This window comes from Doryrhamphus excisus, linkage group LG8 (assembly GCF_037039965.1).
Source record: "Doryrhamphus excisus strain RoL-2023G ecotype Guam linkage group LG8, RoL_Dexc_Guam_v1.1, whole genome shotgun sequence".
In the NCBI taxonomy this organism is placed as follows: domain Eukaryota; kingdom Metazoa; phylum Chordata; class Actinopteri; order Syngnathiformes; family Syngnathidae; genus Doryrhamphus; species Doryrhamphus excisus.
Window position 1 is genome coordinate 3,254,594 of NC_136364.1, and position 16,117 is coordinate 3,270,710.

A 16,117-nucleotide genomic window follows, 5' to 3' on the forward strand; every position below is an offset into this window, starting at 1 on the left:
ACTCACTTACAGTATTACAGTATTACCAGGTCATGATATAGCACTACAGTATATCATACGCCTACAAGAAAAGAACATAGACAACCACTGGGGATACTTCTGTTGTATAGTTTGTATGTACATGTACTATAAATGCCCAAACAGTACACACTGACAGTTACACTTCTTGTGCAGCCCCTACTGTTGTGCTGATGCATGGTTACAACATAGTGTCATAATACAATACACTAAAACAAACAAATATTAACCAAAAATAATATACTCAGCTTTTACAATGGCTCTCATTGACTGTACAGGTACCGTCACAGGTATGTCACATCAGATGAATGTAAATCGATACAGCATCTCACAAAAGTGAAGACACACACAAGCAGTGTGACATTGTGAAAGCAAAGGACTTTAGCGACATAAGTCATCCCATGTTTATCACAGTTAATTGGGGATAGGTGAAGTATGATTAACCGTATAAGAACCATCTCATGGATGCACTGGACGCAACATCAGTGATGTGTCCTGGAATTATTGGGTGTTTTGGATCAACATCATACACCATCACCCAGGCAACCTAGATGAGGTTGATCAAATGTCCATGGATCATCCCTCTTAATCCAAAGCCACCTTGTGGCCTCCACCCATAGATGGGATGGCCATCTTTTTGGCCGCCCCTATGATGCCCAAACGACAAAGTACTCAGCAAAGTGAACTACCTGTAAAACCTCTGCTGCCGTCTTTTATACGCTCATAGAAGGTTATTCAGCCTCTGTCCCTGCACTCCTCCTCCTGGTACTTAGCACGATTCCGCTCAGTACGCTTTTCTCAGGGCACCGTAAATTCCAGAGTGATCAGATGTCTTGAAGCTTCAGAAGTGGTGATCATGCCTTGCCAGAGACTTGAATATTAATGGAATTTATTATAATTGCTTGTATAATTATAATTGTGCTGCAGTTAGAGCATAGAACACCTGTTTATGACCTTCTAAAAACATGCCTAAACATTCTTATAGCCCTGTAGACATGAAGTAACACCCCTATAATCACCCTTACACTCATATTACCTAATATAGTAGACATGATAAGCAATAATAAGACATAATAACTCACTGTTAGCCGGTCATATCTTATTGAATCCCAATCTACACGCAGACACATTCTGTTTTTTTAGTGCCACTGAGGTCACAACCTTTACCCCCATTTTCACAGCCCAACAGTGACTTACTCACAATAAGGACGTAAAGTTCCCTTAGAGACCGCATGCATACAACAGAGTGGTCAGCTGAAGTTGGTGGGGATGGAGAAGCCATTTAGTGGCCAGAAGTTTAGTGGCCAACAAACAATAACACGTTTCATTCGATGTATGAGTGGATGTTTTTGTGTCACGATTACTGTCCATAAAGCAGAGGTTTAATTACAGGGACCTGATGTTAAAGGTCAAATCCTTTAGCATCATTATCAGCCCTGCTTCTATGGTCTATCTGTGCACCTCCCAGGACCTCTCACTAACTAATGCAACATCTCTGAGGTGACATGCAAATTCATAACCTTTGTTAAACCTTGCACACAGCTCAACGCAGTCGCTGTTTGAAACAAAGAACCTTTGTGCGGATTATTAAAAAGTGTCAAGAGAGACCCCCGCAGACAATATGGCGTGAAAGTGAGGTGTGAGATTGAAAAGGAGGCTTATTTTGAATTACTTGCATTGAAAATAAGGGAAAATAATGAAAAGGAATATGAGAGCTGAAATGCTATATAATTATCCCTGGTGATGTACTGGCAAATGAAAACTAAACAACAATGTGTAAGGAACGTGGGTGGAAAATTAAATTGTTCTGATTAACTGGAGCATCGCTGCTGTTTTATTAATGGTTGCATTATAAATGAAAGAAATGTTACTTTGAACTTTGTGATCATGCTGTATTATATGTCTGAGGAAAATATACCAGGGATATTCAACTAAAATTCAAATAGGTCCAGATACAGAATATTTCAGAGCAATGAAGCACTGACAACCTACAGGATCAGGATTTGGGTGGATTGTTCATATTGTTCATACTCTTTATGAGTGCCAAAGTTGGGCTTCCAGAGGGAGGAATGAACATGAATGAGTGTGTCCATTCAGGGCTGAAAGAACGGTCCATGTTTCTCTTCTTAGAACACCAATATTTATTTCTCTATTTTCTCCAGCACAATTATCTCTCTTTCCTCTCACTTCTCCACCACTGCTGGTGGCCAAGTCAAGGAACGGCAGGAGTAGCAAGCAAGCATTCTCTCCAAATTGTCCATAGGTATGAATGTAAGTGTGAATGGTTGTTTGTCTATATGTGCCCTGTGATTGGCTGGCGACCAGTCCAGGTGTACCCCGCCTCTCGCCCGAAGACAGCTGGGATAGGCTCCAGCACCCCCAAGACCCTTGTGAGGAAAAAGCGGTCGAAAATGAATGAATGAATGGATTTTGTTTGTTCTAACAAATCCCAAATTGTGTAACAAGAAAATATGAATTTATAACACCCAAGTGGCAGTGTGCGAGGTCGGATTGGAACTGTATGCTTACATTAATTGCTTTACGCACACTATAAACCGTAGAGCCTCAATGTTGTTTTGTCACACGTCTGTGGTTACTATGGTAGCAGCTACAACTAAGAATATTATGATTGGCAGCAATTGACATTGTGGACTTGTGTGGTTCTCAGTAAAACTTCAGTGTGGGTGAGACTATGAATGAATTATGAATTACAATGAAGTATGAATGTGAGTGTGAATGGTTGTTTGTCTATATGTGCCCTGTGATTGGCTGCCGACCAGTCCAGGGTGTACCCCGCCTCTCGCCCGAAGAGAGCTGGGATAGGCTCCAGCACCCCCCACGACCCTCGTGAGGACAAGCGGTAGAAAATGATTGAATGTATCCGTACCTATCAGTCCTTTCTATCTTCTTTCCCTGTATGTCTCACTCGTTCTCACTTCGCTCCTCTTTCATCTGTCTCTTTTCACAATGTTTAGGGCCACCATACAGATTTCATTGTTGAGTAGCATCTCCTTGGATGGCTTAACTGGCATGCAGTTTCCTGAACTGATCAAAGTCTTAAATAGATGTGCCAGTCAAAATAAAAGCATCCCGTGAAAACTTTTACATGGGCATGATGCATGCCAAGCCCTTGTAAAATGGAGTGATGCCACCTTGTGGATGAATTTACGGCTTAAAACTGTACCAAACATGATCTCTTTTATTGTGCAGTTGTGCACCTCTTTTTGCCTCTCATGAAAAAAAAGTAAAAGACGTATAAATACATTTCTGGGAACGAATGTTCGGGTTGAAAAAAACATATAAATATGTCTTTGGTAGCAAATAAGTTAATAATTTCTTGACTACAGTAATCCTTATTAGCACAGTTAGTTGGTTACAGAACTGGCCGTGATAAGTGAAGTTCTGCAAAGTGGGATTCTGTATTAATTAATAGAATATTTTCATAGTTAAGCCATAGTTGTTGTTGTTCTTTTACATAATTAAAAACATGAACATTAACATAATTGTAAACATGAAACTACACCCCTGTAGTCACCTTAAACTAATATGGTAGACATATTGCAGACATATTGCAATTACTGTTGCAACGACACATCATCAGTAGGGTAAAACTAACCTGTCTCACGACGGACTCACGACGGATGGGTCACCATCAAGCAACACGAGAAATTCATGCTTATTAACGTTTGTGTTTGTGCGTATAATCCTGCACACGCTGCTTGCGACTTTATCCAACTGTCACTGCCGCCCAGACAAGTACGAATCAGTGGGGGTTTCAATGATCGACCTATGAGCGGACACGATGCTCTTTAGTACTCCCATTACATATACAATTATATACGTTTATCTTCAATACTAGCAAGACCTGGTCATAGCAAGAGTACACGATCAACACAAGGCTGCTTTGCCTTCTCTCAACTACTTTGATATACCAACATTTCTTACACATCTGACAGCAAACAAAACCATGGGATACTTGTAATCAGCACTGCATGTGAGCTCATCCCTCACCCGTGTAGCTGGCAACAGCTACTCATCAACTCCCGCGTGCCGGGTCTGCTATGCGTTGCCGTTGAGATTTGCCAATCACAGTAGTTTGTGGCCTCCCATGCGTGGCGCCCATTACTGTGTCGGTCTAGATCCATATCGGACAACATCTGTGTTGAACTATACAGGGATATTATGGTACGCCATAGTCCAAATTTTGTATGTAGCTTGGTTTTTCGGTCACTGTTCCCCATCTACTTGTCTTTGTCCATTTATATTTTTCACAGATTCACAGGGAAGACCACGTCTTCCCAAACAGGAGACTTTAATGACAAAAGAGGGTCTTGGGTCTTAAACCTCTGGCTTCTCATCCTCTGGCTTGACCACTTGCCATGATTCCCACTAACCTTGTTTACACTCATTTAATGTGTGTAAAGGTGAACTCTGTTCGCCTCTGTTTCATACCAAAAAAGCAGTATCGAACCCTCCAAATTCTTATTTTTAAATCACTTCCTATAGGTGTAATAGTCCAACTACTTGTTTGTCCATTTCGCGCATACAAGCTTTTTGAAGTCTGCAGCTTTCATCAGACGAGTGAAGGGTTAATGAGAAAAAGTGAGCGCAATAAAGCTGCTCCCTGATGATGGAAAGATCACAAACGTAGAAATTAGATAAGTCTGAACAATTTGGTCCTTACAATCCCCTCAACAGCAATAAAGCTTTTATATTGTACATTGCTCACTGGATTGAGTGCAGGCTTAAATCCCCAGGGGGAGATTTACACACAACCTCTCTGTAAAAAAACTAAGCAAAAATGTAATTTCAGACCTGACTGAATGAACAAACATCCTTTTTGTAAGGTCTGCTTCTTCCTTCTCCTTGCCGTGCTTGTTGATTTGTGCAAATGTAAATGGGATGTTCTTTAATTAATCTTGTTAACTATGTTCAAAACAAATACAACGATAACCATGCACTCAGTGCCATCATAATATTCCTGTTGGTACAATAATTATCATAATTCAGTTCAATTATCATAATTATTCAATATAAATAAAAACTAACAGCAACTAATTAGTATCAGTGTTGCAAGAATGGGGGGAAATCAGCAGTCGAGGACCATTCAATTCTCAGGATATGATGTTCGAACCAGGGTAATTTATGTGTTACATACAGTATGTTTAACATAAGTGACACTCCTGACATATTCATCTGTGCAAAATAGACAAATACAGACTGCAAAAATGAAGCATTGTCCCTCATTGCGATGAAGCAATTATTCCACCTCGACTCTAATTGTCAAAGCACAAACAGACCACCGAAGCGAGCCGGCGGGATCAGTTCAGCAATCATCATCTTGTTACCTCTGTGATGAAGTTTTAGGATGAATCCCACCGTCCTTTTGCTCACTCCCACTCCCACGGTCCCACTCCCCGGCAGGGCGGCTGAGGTGGACCGTCTTATCTCAGCTCAGCTGTGCTGCTTTCTTCTGTCTGTCTCTAACTTTGACATATCAAAGTCATTTCAAAGGGCAGGTGAATATATCAGTTATAGTCCTCCCCTATAAAACATCAAATGTACGCCTTTCCTGCGTGCTGCCTTAACATCTTTCTTCATCAAACAGAATTATTACAACTTTTTTCTTTCTATTTTCAGATTCTGAACTATCACCAATTCCGCTGGAAGTCTGTCCCACATTCTTAATTATTTTAGGCGAAAAATAGCATCACAGTTTGTTCACTTTTAGGGTATCGCAAGATCTTATCACACAAAATCATGTGAGGTTAAAACTTGATGAGATTGCTCAAACCAGAAGCCAACTAAGACTGAACTCTGACATCGCTACTATATTAATATGGGAGTGGCAGTGTGCAAGGCATTATTGGAAACACATATTAAGTGCTTTAGGCAAACCTTACAAACCAATCTACATCGGTGTTCACAGCATCAGCGTCAGTGACATGTCGCTGTTTTTTTCCTTTGCCGTTAAACAGCTGCTTGCTACTTTTTGATGTCCAATCAGAAGCTGCAGTAACCCCGCAACCCAGCAACCCAGTGCAACCCAGTGCAACCCAGTGCAACCCAGCAGCTAACCGGCAGAGCTAAGAAAGTAGAGTTTGGACACCATGGTCTCTTTCACCTTGCTGCACCAGGTCTTCCTGGCAAAACACACATACTGTAAGTGTGGCACAGGGACCATTTGTGGAACACGACTCATTGCAGAAACAAAATAAACAAAAACCCAGCAAAAGTGGAAAATTTGAGCAAAAAGGCATAATTTAAGTAGAAAAAGCTAAAATGTTTAACTAATAAAAACATAAAGATTTGCCTATCCCAGTTGTCTTCAGGCGAGAGGCTTGTACACCCTGGACTGGTCGCCAGCCAATCACAGGGCACATATAGACGAACAACTATTCACACTCACATTCATACCTATGGACAATTTGGAGTGGCCAATTAACCTAGCATGTTTTTGGAATGTGGGAGGAAACCGGAGTACTCGCACACAACCTCACAGTATCCTGACACCCAACGTGAAATTTGGCATGATCTTCTGTTATGACAGTAAACACAACAACGTCTCAGGATTTAACAAACGGGCTCTCTAACATTTTAATTTGAAGTTTCACTTATTTTTGCCATTACCAAGGTGTACACTTTAATGAAGTCTTCCTAGAGAAATGACTAGGTCAGTACGAAGTCCGAATTTGTTGTCGTACACAGATGGTCAATACTTCATTACAAGGCTTTTGAGTTTTTGTCAATAAGATTGAGTGATTCTGTTCACATTCACCCTAGTGATGCACTCTAGTTACTAAAAAAAAATAGTCAAACTTTTGCTACAAATGCTCAGTTTTACTACTTATTACAATTTTACTAACTACTACACATTTGATATATTGGTTGATATAGATCTATACAAGTATGGAAAAGTACAAAACCTTCGAAAGTAGGTCACTGGTGCTACCCAGGAACTTGAGGGGGAAAACAAACAAACAAGCAAGCCCTAGTTTTACAACAGACAAAGTTGTGCATGCCTATCATGACAAGGCATAAAAGAGTCTCAAGAACCCATACAAGGAAGTGGGTCATTCAAGCTTTAATTTATTCCATCATTTCGTTTATCGCCCTGCGGTGGCCTCCCATGTTTCCCATTTACTGCCAGACCCCTGCTGTGTGTTGAGTGGTCGCTTACTAGATACAATGGAGGTGCTGTGCAACATTTTCCTGGCCTCTGTGGTCTACGCTCAACCGGAATGCTGCCAGACCGATGTGAGGCACTCAGTCCTTGGATGTAAAGATTGGAGGATTAAAGTAACCTTAGCTTGGTTTTATTGATGAGGTGATTTTTGACTCAACCAATAGTGTGCAGGCAGACTTTGTTCATCACAACAAATTCATTGGCATATTGTACATACAATAAAGAGAGAAGGAGAAAAAAGGGTGTTTGTTTTTTGGTAGTAACAGCCCTTGTTTGTGTCCTCTCACAGGTATCGGCACCAAGGATGGAACAGCACTCAAGGACAAAGATTTTAGAGGAAAAGCTCAGAAACAGGTGCAGTTCAATCCCGGACAGACCACCGCCACCTGGAAGGTCCGCATCCTGTCAGATAGCGAGTATGAGGTGTCAGAGACCTTCCAGATTTTTTTGTCTGAGCCTGTAATGGCCGTCCTTGAATTCCCTAAGGCTGCCAGCGTGGAGATTTTGGACCCGAATGATGGTATGATTTTTTTCACATGACTGTATGTAGTTGAGCTGCTGCACACAAAAAGGTGAACATTTGTCAAAACATGCACTCGACTGTGTTTCCTATAAGGCCTGAACATTTTCATAACACTCAATGCCCTCTACAAAACAACCCACTGTAACTCAACCAAACGCAAACCAATCAGATTGGTTGAAAAACTAGCAGATTAAGCAGACCCTGACATCATCCAAAAGTGGAACTTGATAGCAAAACCATTTTAAACCATTTACCATGAAGTGGTAAGAGATCAACTGCAATGCGTGCAGGTTGAACTCAGATGTTTGGCCCAATTCAACACTCATACAGAAAACAGCTTACAGAATGCAACTTCCGTGTTTCAGTGTAGACAACCCAGCTGCAATTACACAGTAGAGTGCATGTGGCTTCTCTGACCACTAGCACAGCAAAAACGACTAAAGCCAGAGAAATAACAATTAGATTTCATGGAAAGTGGGTGCAAAAACCAAAATGAAAAAAAATCACCAGCGGGCGACCTGCTCAAGGAGCATCCTGACTTTGGCCATGGACTTAAACTGATGTTTATGAATTCAAAACTGGGAGTAATTTAGAAAAAAAATACCATCTATACCTGCGGGCAGCACAGCATTAATCCTAACAAACAGCAAACCACTGGGAGAAACGCAAAGCCTTTTGAACCCAACTGGTTGATGCAAATCCCAATCAGGCTACATTAGGGTCAACAAGCAAGCTGCTTTCATGGCAAGGATGTCTTTGCGTTGGATAAACAAGGCTGCAAGGAGGTAGAAAAGGAAACTACCACCGCCTCTGCATGTGAAACGGTCATGAAATAAATATGGGAGGCAACAGCAAATGAACAGTGTTTCTGTAAACAGCTCCACTGCCCCAGTACTGCTGAGATAGAAAAAGAGCTTTGTATGAATATGGATAGTAATTCTTGGCATCCCAGAGGGCTTTGCCAGGTGAAAAGGGGGGATTTGCTGTCAACAATTTATGCAAATTAACGTTTTGAGTTTGTCTCTGTGAACATGAGGGCTCTCGTGGTCAGCACATCAGCACAAAAATCCCTAACAATGTACAGATAGTACATTTGTAACATTAGATTTGTAACCTGGGCAATGTGCAATCATCTTTTGCCTTAGATTATGCAGGCCCCCACTGAATCAATGGGGGCTCTGCATAGCAGAGCAGCCCATCCTACCATTCCTTTTCTTCTTTAGCTATACTTATATCTTAATCGTACATTTATTGTGCGCGTAATGCGTCCAAAACTGCAAGAAGGACCCCCACACATGTTACACCGCCGGAATCGTGATACTCGGGACTGGGTCGTTATTTCTTTTTTGGAAACATTCGTGTAACCATAGCAACACCTTTAACAAAGACGTTCAAAAATGGGCCACTAGATTAGGTACACTTGTTATACTTTTAGAAACACCACATGCCAGAGAAAATAACGAGATTTCACAGCCATGTAGCTCAGCCATATGGCCACGTGATTAATGGCTCAGCTAATGGCTCATTTTTTAGACAAACTTCTCAACTCTTTCTGTGGCTAATTAGTTTTTTTGTTGGATGTTTAGTTTTGGCTCTATCTTTGTCAGAAGGAGGTGTGCGCAGGGCTGAAATCCACCTCGGCTCTTAGACGAATACAGAAGACTAATACAGACATGGCATGATGGGGATATTGTAGGACCGACTTGATGCTTTTGCTATCGAGTGCCATCTTGCCAAATGCTAGCATGTTATCAGTCAGAATGTTAGCTTTTTTGCTAAATTCCTCATGTAATGTACGCACAGCATTGCTCGGCGGCGTGGCACAGCAGACACCGGGCCTGAGGTTCACAGCACAGGTTGCATGCCCATCAGAATTTCCACAGAAATTTTCTAGTTACATGTATTCTTTTTTGATACCATTTTCGTGCAAAAAATAATAATGTTTTGTTATCCCTACTTTATTAGTCTATTTTATTTATACCTGTTTTACTCTGTGTGCTGTTCTGCTATTGCCACTATTGTCTTATAGTGTCTATATACTGAATGCATAAGGTGTTGATGCTATTTGAATTAGCGTCATTTGAATTAACTTAACTGACGTAATTTCCCTGAGGATGCACACGTTGCATGATGGAGCCTATCCCAGTTGTCTTTGGGCGAGAGGCGGGGTACACCCTGGACTGGTCGCCAGCCAATCACAAGGCACATATAGTCCATATTCATACCTATGGACAATTTGGAGTCGCCAGTTAACCGAACATGTTTTTGGAATCTGGGAGGAAACCTGAGTACCTGGAGAAAACTCACGCATGCACGGGAAGAACATGCAAACTCCACACAGAGACTTTTTCCAAAAAGCAAAGTTTTTTTTCCAATACCAAAAAATAATGTCAGCCTTCTTGTTTCACTCACACTCACTTACACTTTGGTGTAATACTGTTGTTAGATAGTGGCAAGGTTGGGCAAATTTCATTCAATTTCATCCCCTCAAAGAACATGAAGATGATTAAGTGGTTCCATAACGTTCTATTGGATTTTCTGCCCTTTTCAGAGTCGGCCGTGTTCATCCCGTTGGCTGCATACAACATCGAGGAGGACGTCGGCGAGCTGATGGTGCCCGTGAGGCGAAGCGGAGACGTCAGTCAGGAGCTCATGGTTGTCTGCTTCACCCAGCAAGGTGAAATAATGTTATAAGGTTTACACAGCAAAGTGTCCACATTTCCCACTCGAATAGAGCTGGCAGGCACTCTAATTTCCAAGAGTAATGTGCTCCAGAGTTTTAAAGATCATCACTAGAATTTTATGGTTCACATGAGGAATATTTAAAAAAATCCAGACAGCACTGATACATAAAATGAAATGAGACCTAATATGTTATGTGAGCAGGCTACATTTCATCTGAAAATAATAATTAATCTGTTCCAGAGTCAAAGTGTCACCATCATTAAACCTTATAAGCTGTAATGGTCTATACAGGGATGGTTTTTAATGACATTATTATTATTAACTGTAACACAAGTGTAAAACAGGAATTGTCAAGGTTAAGCAGAGAATAATCATTATTTTCCTGTTTCCAATCTCCTCCAATCCCTTACAGTGTCAGCCACAGGCACCGTGCCCACCACCGTGTTGTCCTACTCAGACTACATCTCCCGCCCAGAGGATCACCGCAGCATCCTGCGCTTTGACAGAGGCGAGGTGGAGAAGCCCTGCCGAGTGGTGATAATCGATGACTCCTTGTATGAGGACGAAGAAAGCTTCAACGTCACCCTCAGCATGCCCATGGGGGGCCGCCTGGGATTGCAGTTCCCTAGCGCTAAAATCACCATTGTGCCCGACATGGACGACAGTAAGACAACATTGCGTGTTTTTAATATGTACACAAGTACTGCAGATGATAGTTAGGGTATCGAAAGGCTCTTCATTCCCACAAACGTGAAGGTGTGGGACTGAAAAAGAAACATAACAGCACAACTATCTATAACATATTTTAAGCACTCTAATCGCGTTAATGATGCAAAACCAAAGTCAGCATTCAGTCATTAGCTGTAAGTTATGATTGTCAGTAACTTGAGCCTATCCAGGTACGATTAGCGCAGATCTTGCTCGTGCTACAACAGGTTTCAGACTGTGTAACAGGTTCCCATGTATGTCAGACTAGTGGATTTGTTTGACCTACTTAAATAGAGAGGAGGCTACGTGTGGGGAATGGCGGTCCGTGGAACCTGACTGGCTGACAGAGCGGGAGCGAACGCAGGGTCATATGTGTTCACTGCTCCTGCCTGTGAACTCTAGAAGCTTCTTAATGACATAGCTTCTTCCTCAATCTGACTTGTGATGTGATGTGGACGTTAACAGACGGTAAACATTGTTAATTTATCTTGTCGTTATTTATAGTTTGATTTTGTTATCAGCATTGGAACAGTTATTACATAATCTAAGGAGTAATCAGCTGCTATAATGCACAAGATAATACTAACAATGGCTTCCATGCCAAATAGTGAGCCCCTCTGTAGCTCTTCTGGTTGTAGTTTTGCCTGCCAAATAGCAAGCTATCGACTCTGCAACATAGGGCTGGGCGATATATGTCAATATTAATTTTAAGCACAATATCAAAAATAAGCCTCATTCATATCGACATAGATCAGCTTTGCGCTGTAACTCTTGGTATCTTAACACAGAGGCCTCACTCATCACTCTTGGTGGAAGAACTGGTCAGAAAGGAAAAAGCAGTGGCTCAGTTACAACAGGAGCCATATCTTTTCCTTTTATGAGGAATGCCATAGGAAAAAGAAGCAAGAAGTGAGCTTTGTGTTGTGGCACAAGGTTTGTAGAGTTGTGCATCCGGGGCTGTTTCAGCATGCAGCTGGTGGTGAAAAAGATTTGTAGTCTTTCTGCACGTGACAGTGATTTTTTTATTGCTCTTCGGATGCTTGGAATTCAGTTCAGAAGTTCTTTTGAATTACAAAGAGAAAAAAAAATTATTTAGAATAATGACCAATCCAAGGGCAGTTTACTTCATTTAAGACCCAAGTATGTTCATCTAGTTCAGGGGTCTCAACTCAATTTACCTGGGGGCCACTGAAGCTAGGGTCTGGGCAAGGCTGGGCCGCATCAGGTTTTCCAAAAAAAAAAACAAACGCATTTATTAAAAACAGAAAAATATACAAACTTTTTCAGTGCTTTGGTTCCGATTTTCTACAATAAAAGCTTTGATGAAACATTCCACTGTTCTCAAATATCTTAATTTTTTTTTCTGCACAAAATAAGATTAAAAATAAATAAACAAATCAAGAATAAAGAAAATCAATCATCAGTAATAAATAAATATAATAATAATAATAATAAAACTGCAAATAATAAAAACTTAAGAAACCACATATAGTTGGTGGGTAGACAAAGTATTTTTTTCAGATTAAAATTAACAAAGCATTATTGGAGCCCTGTAGACATGACAAAACATGACTATAGTCACATTTATACTTTTTTTTTATTTACAACATATTGTGCAACTGCAGGGTCTTGAGACACATGCTAACTCGCAAACTAGCGAGCCAACGACCTAAATGGTAGCCTTCAAGTTATTTCCTTTAAACTTAAATAGCCAAAAACTTACCATTTCCACACGGCTAGGGAGGATAACTATTAACAGTTATTTAACCTTTAACATGAACATTAATCAAACGTAATAATTTTTTCTGGGTACATGATACCATACAGCATGCATATCAAACTTGCGTGGGCCGCACTAACATTAAACTTTCATATCAAGGCGGGGGCCTCAAACTAGTGTCCTGCGGGCCACATTTGGCCCGCGGGCCGCATGTTTGAGACCCCTGATCTAGTTACAGTCTTCCTTTCAGCATAAGTGCCAATGAGATGTACAAGTCAATTCCTATTGATTTTTCTTGAAATTCCCAAGCAGTCAAACCCTTTCTACACTAGCTAAATCTCTATCATCAGCAAGTTATACATACTGCTTATGTTGAAGGTAAAATGTAGCATAGCTTATTTTTACTGCGGTGTATTTTGAAACAGGACAGAGGGAGACTGTTCATAACTGGATTAATTGCAGTCAGACTGACAAGCTGCACTAACATTTTTGTTTGTTCCTGCTGGATGTGCAATCATGTGTTGCAGCCCCCCCTCCGGCTGTGTGTGTATGTTTAGAAATGTGTGTGTGTGTGTGTGTGTGTGTGTTTGCGTGTGTGCTGCTACAAGTGACAGCCGCAATCATCTGCTGCATAGCGCTTGTCAGCAAATCACCAAACTCACCTTCCTCTTTGCACAAACAATCCCTGTGAGTGTATTTGGTGGAGTGTATTTGGTTGAATGTCCCTTGTCAGAGCGCACACCACTGTTTGCAGAAACAACTTGTCAGAATGCGGTTGGACAGATACAGAAATGTTACTTTTCAGAAATGTTTTCCAGTGATGGCATGTTCTATAAAACTTACAAATGAATACAAAAGAAAGCACCTCTTGTGTCCTTTTAGTAGCTGACAATGTAGTTACGTATATAGTAGTACGTGTTCTCTGGCACTAGAGGTTACACTTAAAATCCACAGGGTACTAATGTACAGTATGCACTATCTTGATGGGCACAAGCTCTAAATCCTGACTACGTACCGTACAAAATTCACCAACAGTGCAACAAAGAGCAGCAAGAAGACAAGACAATATTTGCTTATTGCTAATGCGACCATTTGTGTGTAACCGCAGGGCGAGAATGTTGTCAACTTTTGCACCAATTGAGCAAAGTTTTCTTTCCAAACCTGCTATTTATCCCCCACTAACTAGCACACCTTCGCCCACAGAGAGGAGGGTAATTAAAATGTGATTTGTTTGGCATTCAACCGAGCACACACTCTCTTTACGTGGCTCAGGAACCAAGATTTCTAGCTGGGATAGAGACAGAGAAAGAATTTTGCTGGCGTGAAAGATGGCACATTTGTTTCTCCAGGAACCCAGCTGCCAAATGAGCAAAAAGGCACTGATGCAGGGATTGTGACAGTCCAATATAATTGTCATCTGGCCCAGATTATTTCGTTTACATCTCATTTGCAACATTGAGTGCACAAAAACAAACTCGGAATGATTGTACCCTGATTGTCACACCACAATAATAATATACTTCTGCGCCACAACATTAGGTAAACCTGCACACTATAATCCAAGGCTATACAAAGTCTGGGCATTTACACAGAATATCAAAGCATTCTTACTTTTTTCTCTGGGGAAAAACATTTTTGTACACAGCTGCTGAAATCCTTCCAGTATGCCTAATGTTATGTCCAAGGAGTGTATGACATACTATGTATGATAAGTACATGTATTCCAACTCTCTTTGCATATTTTATGCAGTACTGACTGCACAGATTTTTGGTAGGATGGGGATTGAAGGAGCCCCACAGATCATTATTTCTCTCTCAGGGTAATCCAGACATTCAATCCAAGAAGGCACAAGGACACTCTGAAATGGAGATGTGAGCTCGGCAAGAAAGTTTAGAGGTCAAAGAGGTAGAGAGGAACTCCACAAATTCTAACTTTAAAACATGAAGAGACGGCAGTCAATTGAGCTCCAGACAGCAAGTGAGGGCACAAAATGACAAAGAAAATAAATCATGACTGATGAGTATCTTATTAGCTGCACACATACTCCCGTGCTACTGATTGGAGACTCCTGGCATAGATAAATTGCTTCTATTTTACAGTGTGATTTATCTTCTTAAAATATTCGCTTTTAACATACAACCATTTGGACAGTCTGAAGTTTCTCAAGAAATTAGGTTACTTCAACACATCAAATTTTTAGCGTTAGGGTTTCTATAGCATCTGTAACGTGTTATGTGGTCATTACACGTTTTTTGCGGGGCTACCAGTGTTTGAAAAACTTGAGTCGAGCCACTGATTGTGGTGGGAATAGGCCATTAGCAACACTGCTCCCTGTATGCACATGCTATCATGCTACACAGAAAAACACTTCCATGCCTTGCACCAAATAAAGACATTTAGGACACTGATGAACTGTTACTTACTGCTTACTCTTTTGACTCTTCCACACAGTCAAGTTATGTTGGAAAGGCGTCAGGCTGAAGCAAGTTTGTCGGCTAGGCCAGCTGCATACTGGCCCATGTTCACGAAACAGTGCAGTGTGAAATATTTTTCTTTATCTGGTAGAGAATCGGGAACTCCAACTATCTGTACCTGGTAGTGGCGTCTTTAGGAATTGGGAACAAATGTATCTTTCCGTTACACTCAAAGAACTTGGGGAGGGCAGAGAGCGTATATAAGGAAGCCCGCGTATATAAGGAAGCCCGCCAATCTTTGACATCACGCCAGTTTTACACCCCCCTCTGAAACAGAGTTTTCAGGGCCATCCCAAAACTACTTTCAGGGCTCACTTCCAAATGCGCCAACCTCCTTATCTGATACTGAACGGAAGACAACATTCTAACTACATTTATAGTGGAAAAAGAATAATAGGTCCCCTTGGGATACTCTTGAAACATTTTGCTTTATTCTTTACAACTTGACAACAAATAAATTAACAATAATGCAGTTTATTTGTAATGCACCTCACATAAAAATGAGAATTAAAAATACATTGCAATACTTTTCAGAACAGATAAGAAAAGACCCTTAGATATGGCGTGGGTGTTATCAGTTTATTGTTCAAGTGAGCACCAAGGAATTTGTACTCTTCCTCTACCTTGATGTCCAAGCCCTGGATGTGGAAGTGTGGTGTTGCTGATAAGGTTCTGTATGTACTGTATCATGTAATGCTTAAAATGTTAATGATAATGGTTTGATTTATTTTGAACATACAAGTCACATTGCAATACATTACATAATACAAGTCACAGTTCCACATGACCAAAAAGGAGAATC

The 16,117-nt window shown here is 40.9% G+C and overlaps 1 protein-coding gene across 1 annotated transcript in view; it reads left to right on the top strand.

Moving 5' to 3' along the window:
• The window catches only part of frem2b (FRAS1 related extracellular matrix 2b), a 78,502-nt gene that overhangs the window by 37,993 nt on the left and 24,392 nt on the right, over positions 1 to 16,117 (top strand). The window contains 3 exon segments of the mRNA XM_058080626.2: positions 7,494 to 7,724; positions 10,279 to 10,404; positions 10,825 to 11,076. Coding sequence (XP_057936609.2) covers positions 7,494 to 7,724; positions 10,279 to 10,404; positions 10,825 to 11,076 — 609 coding nt within the window.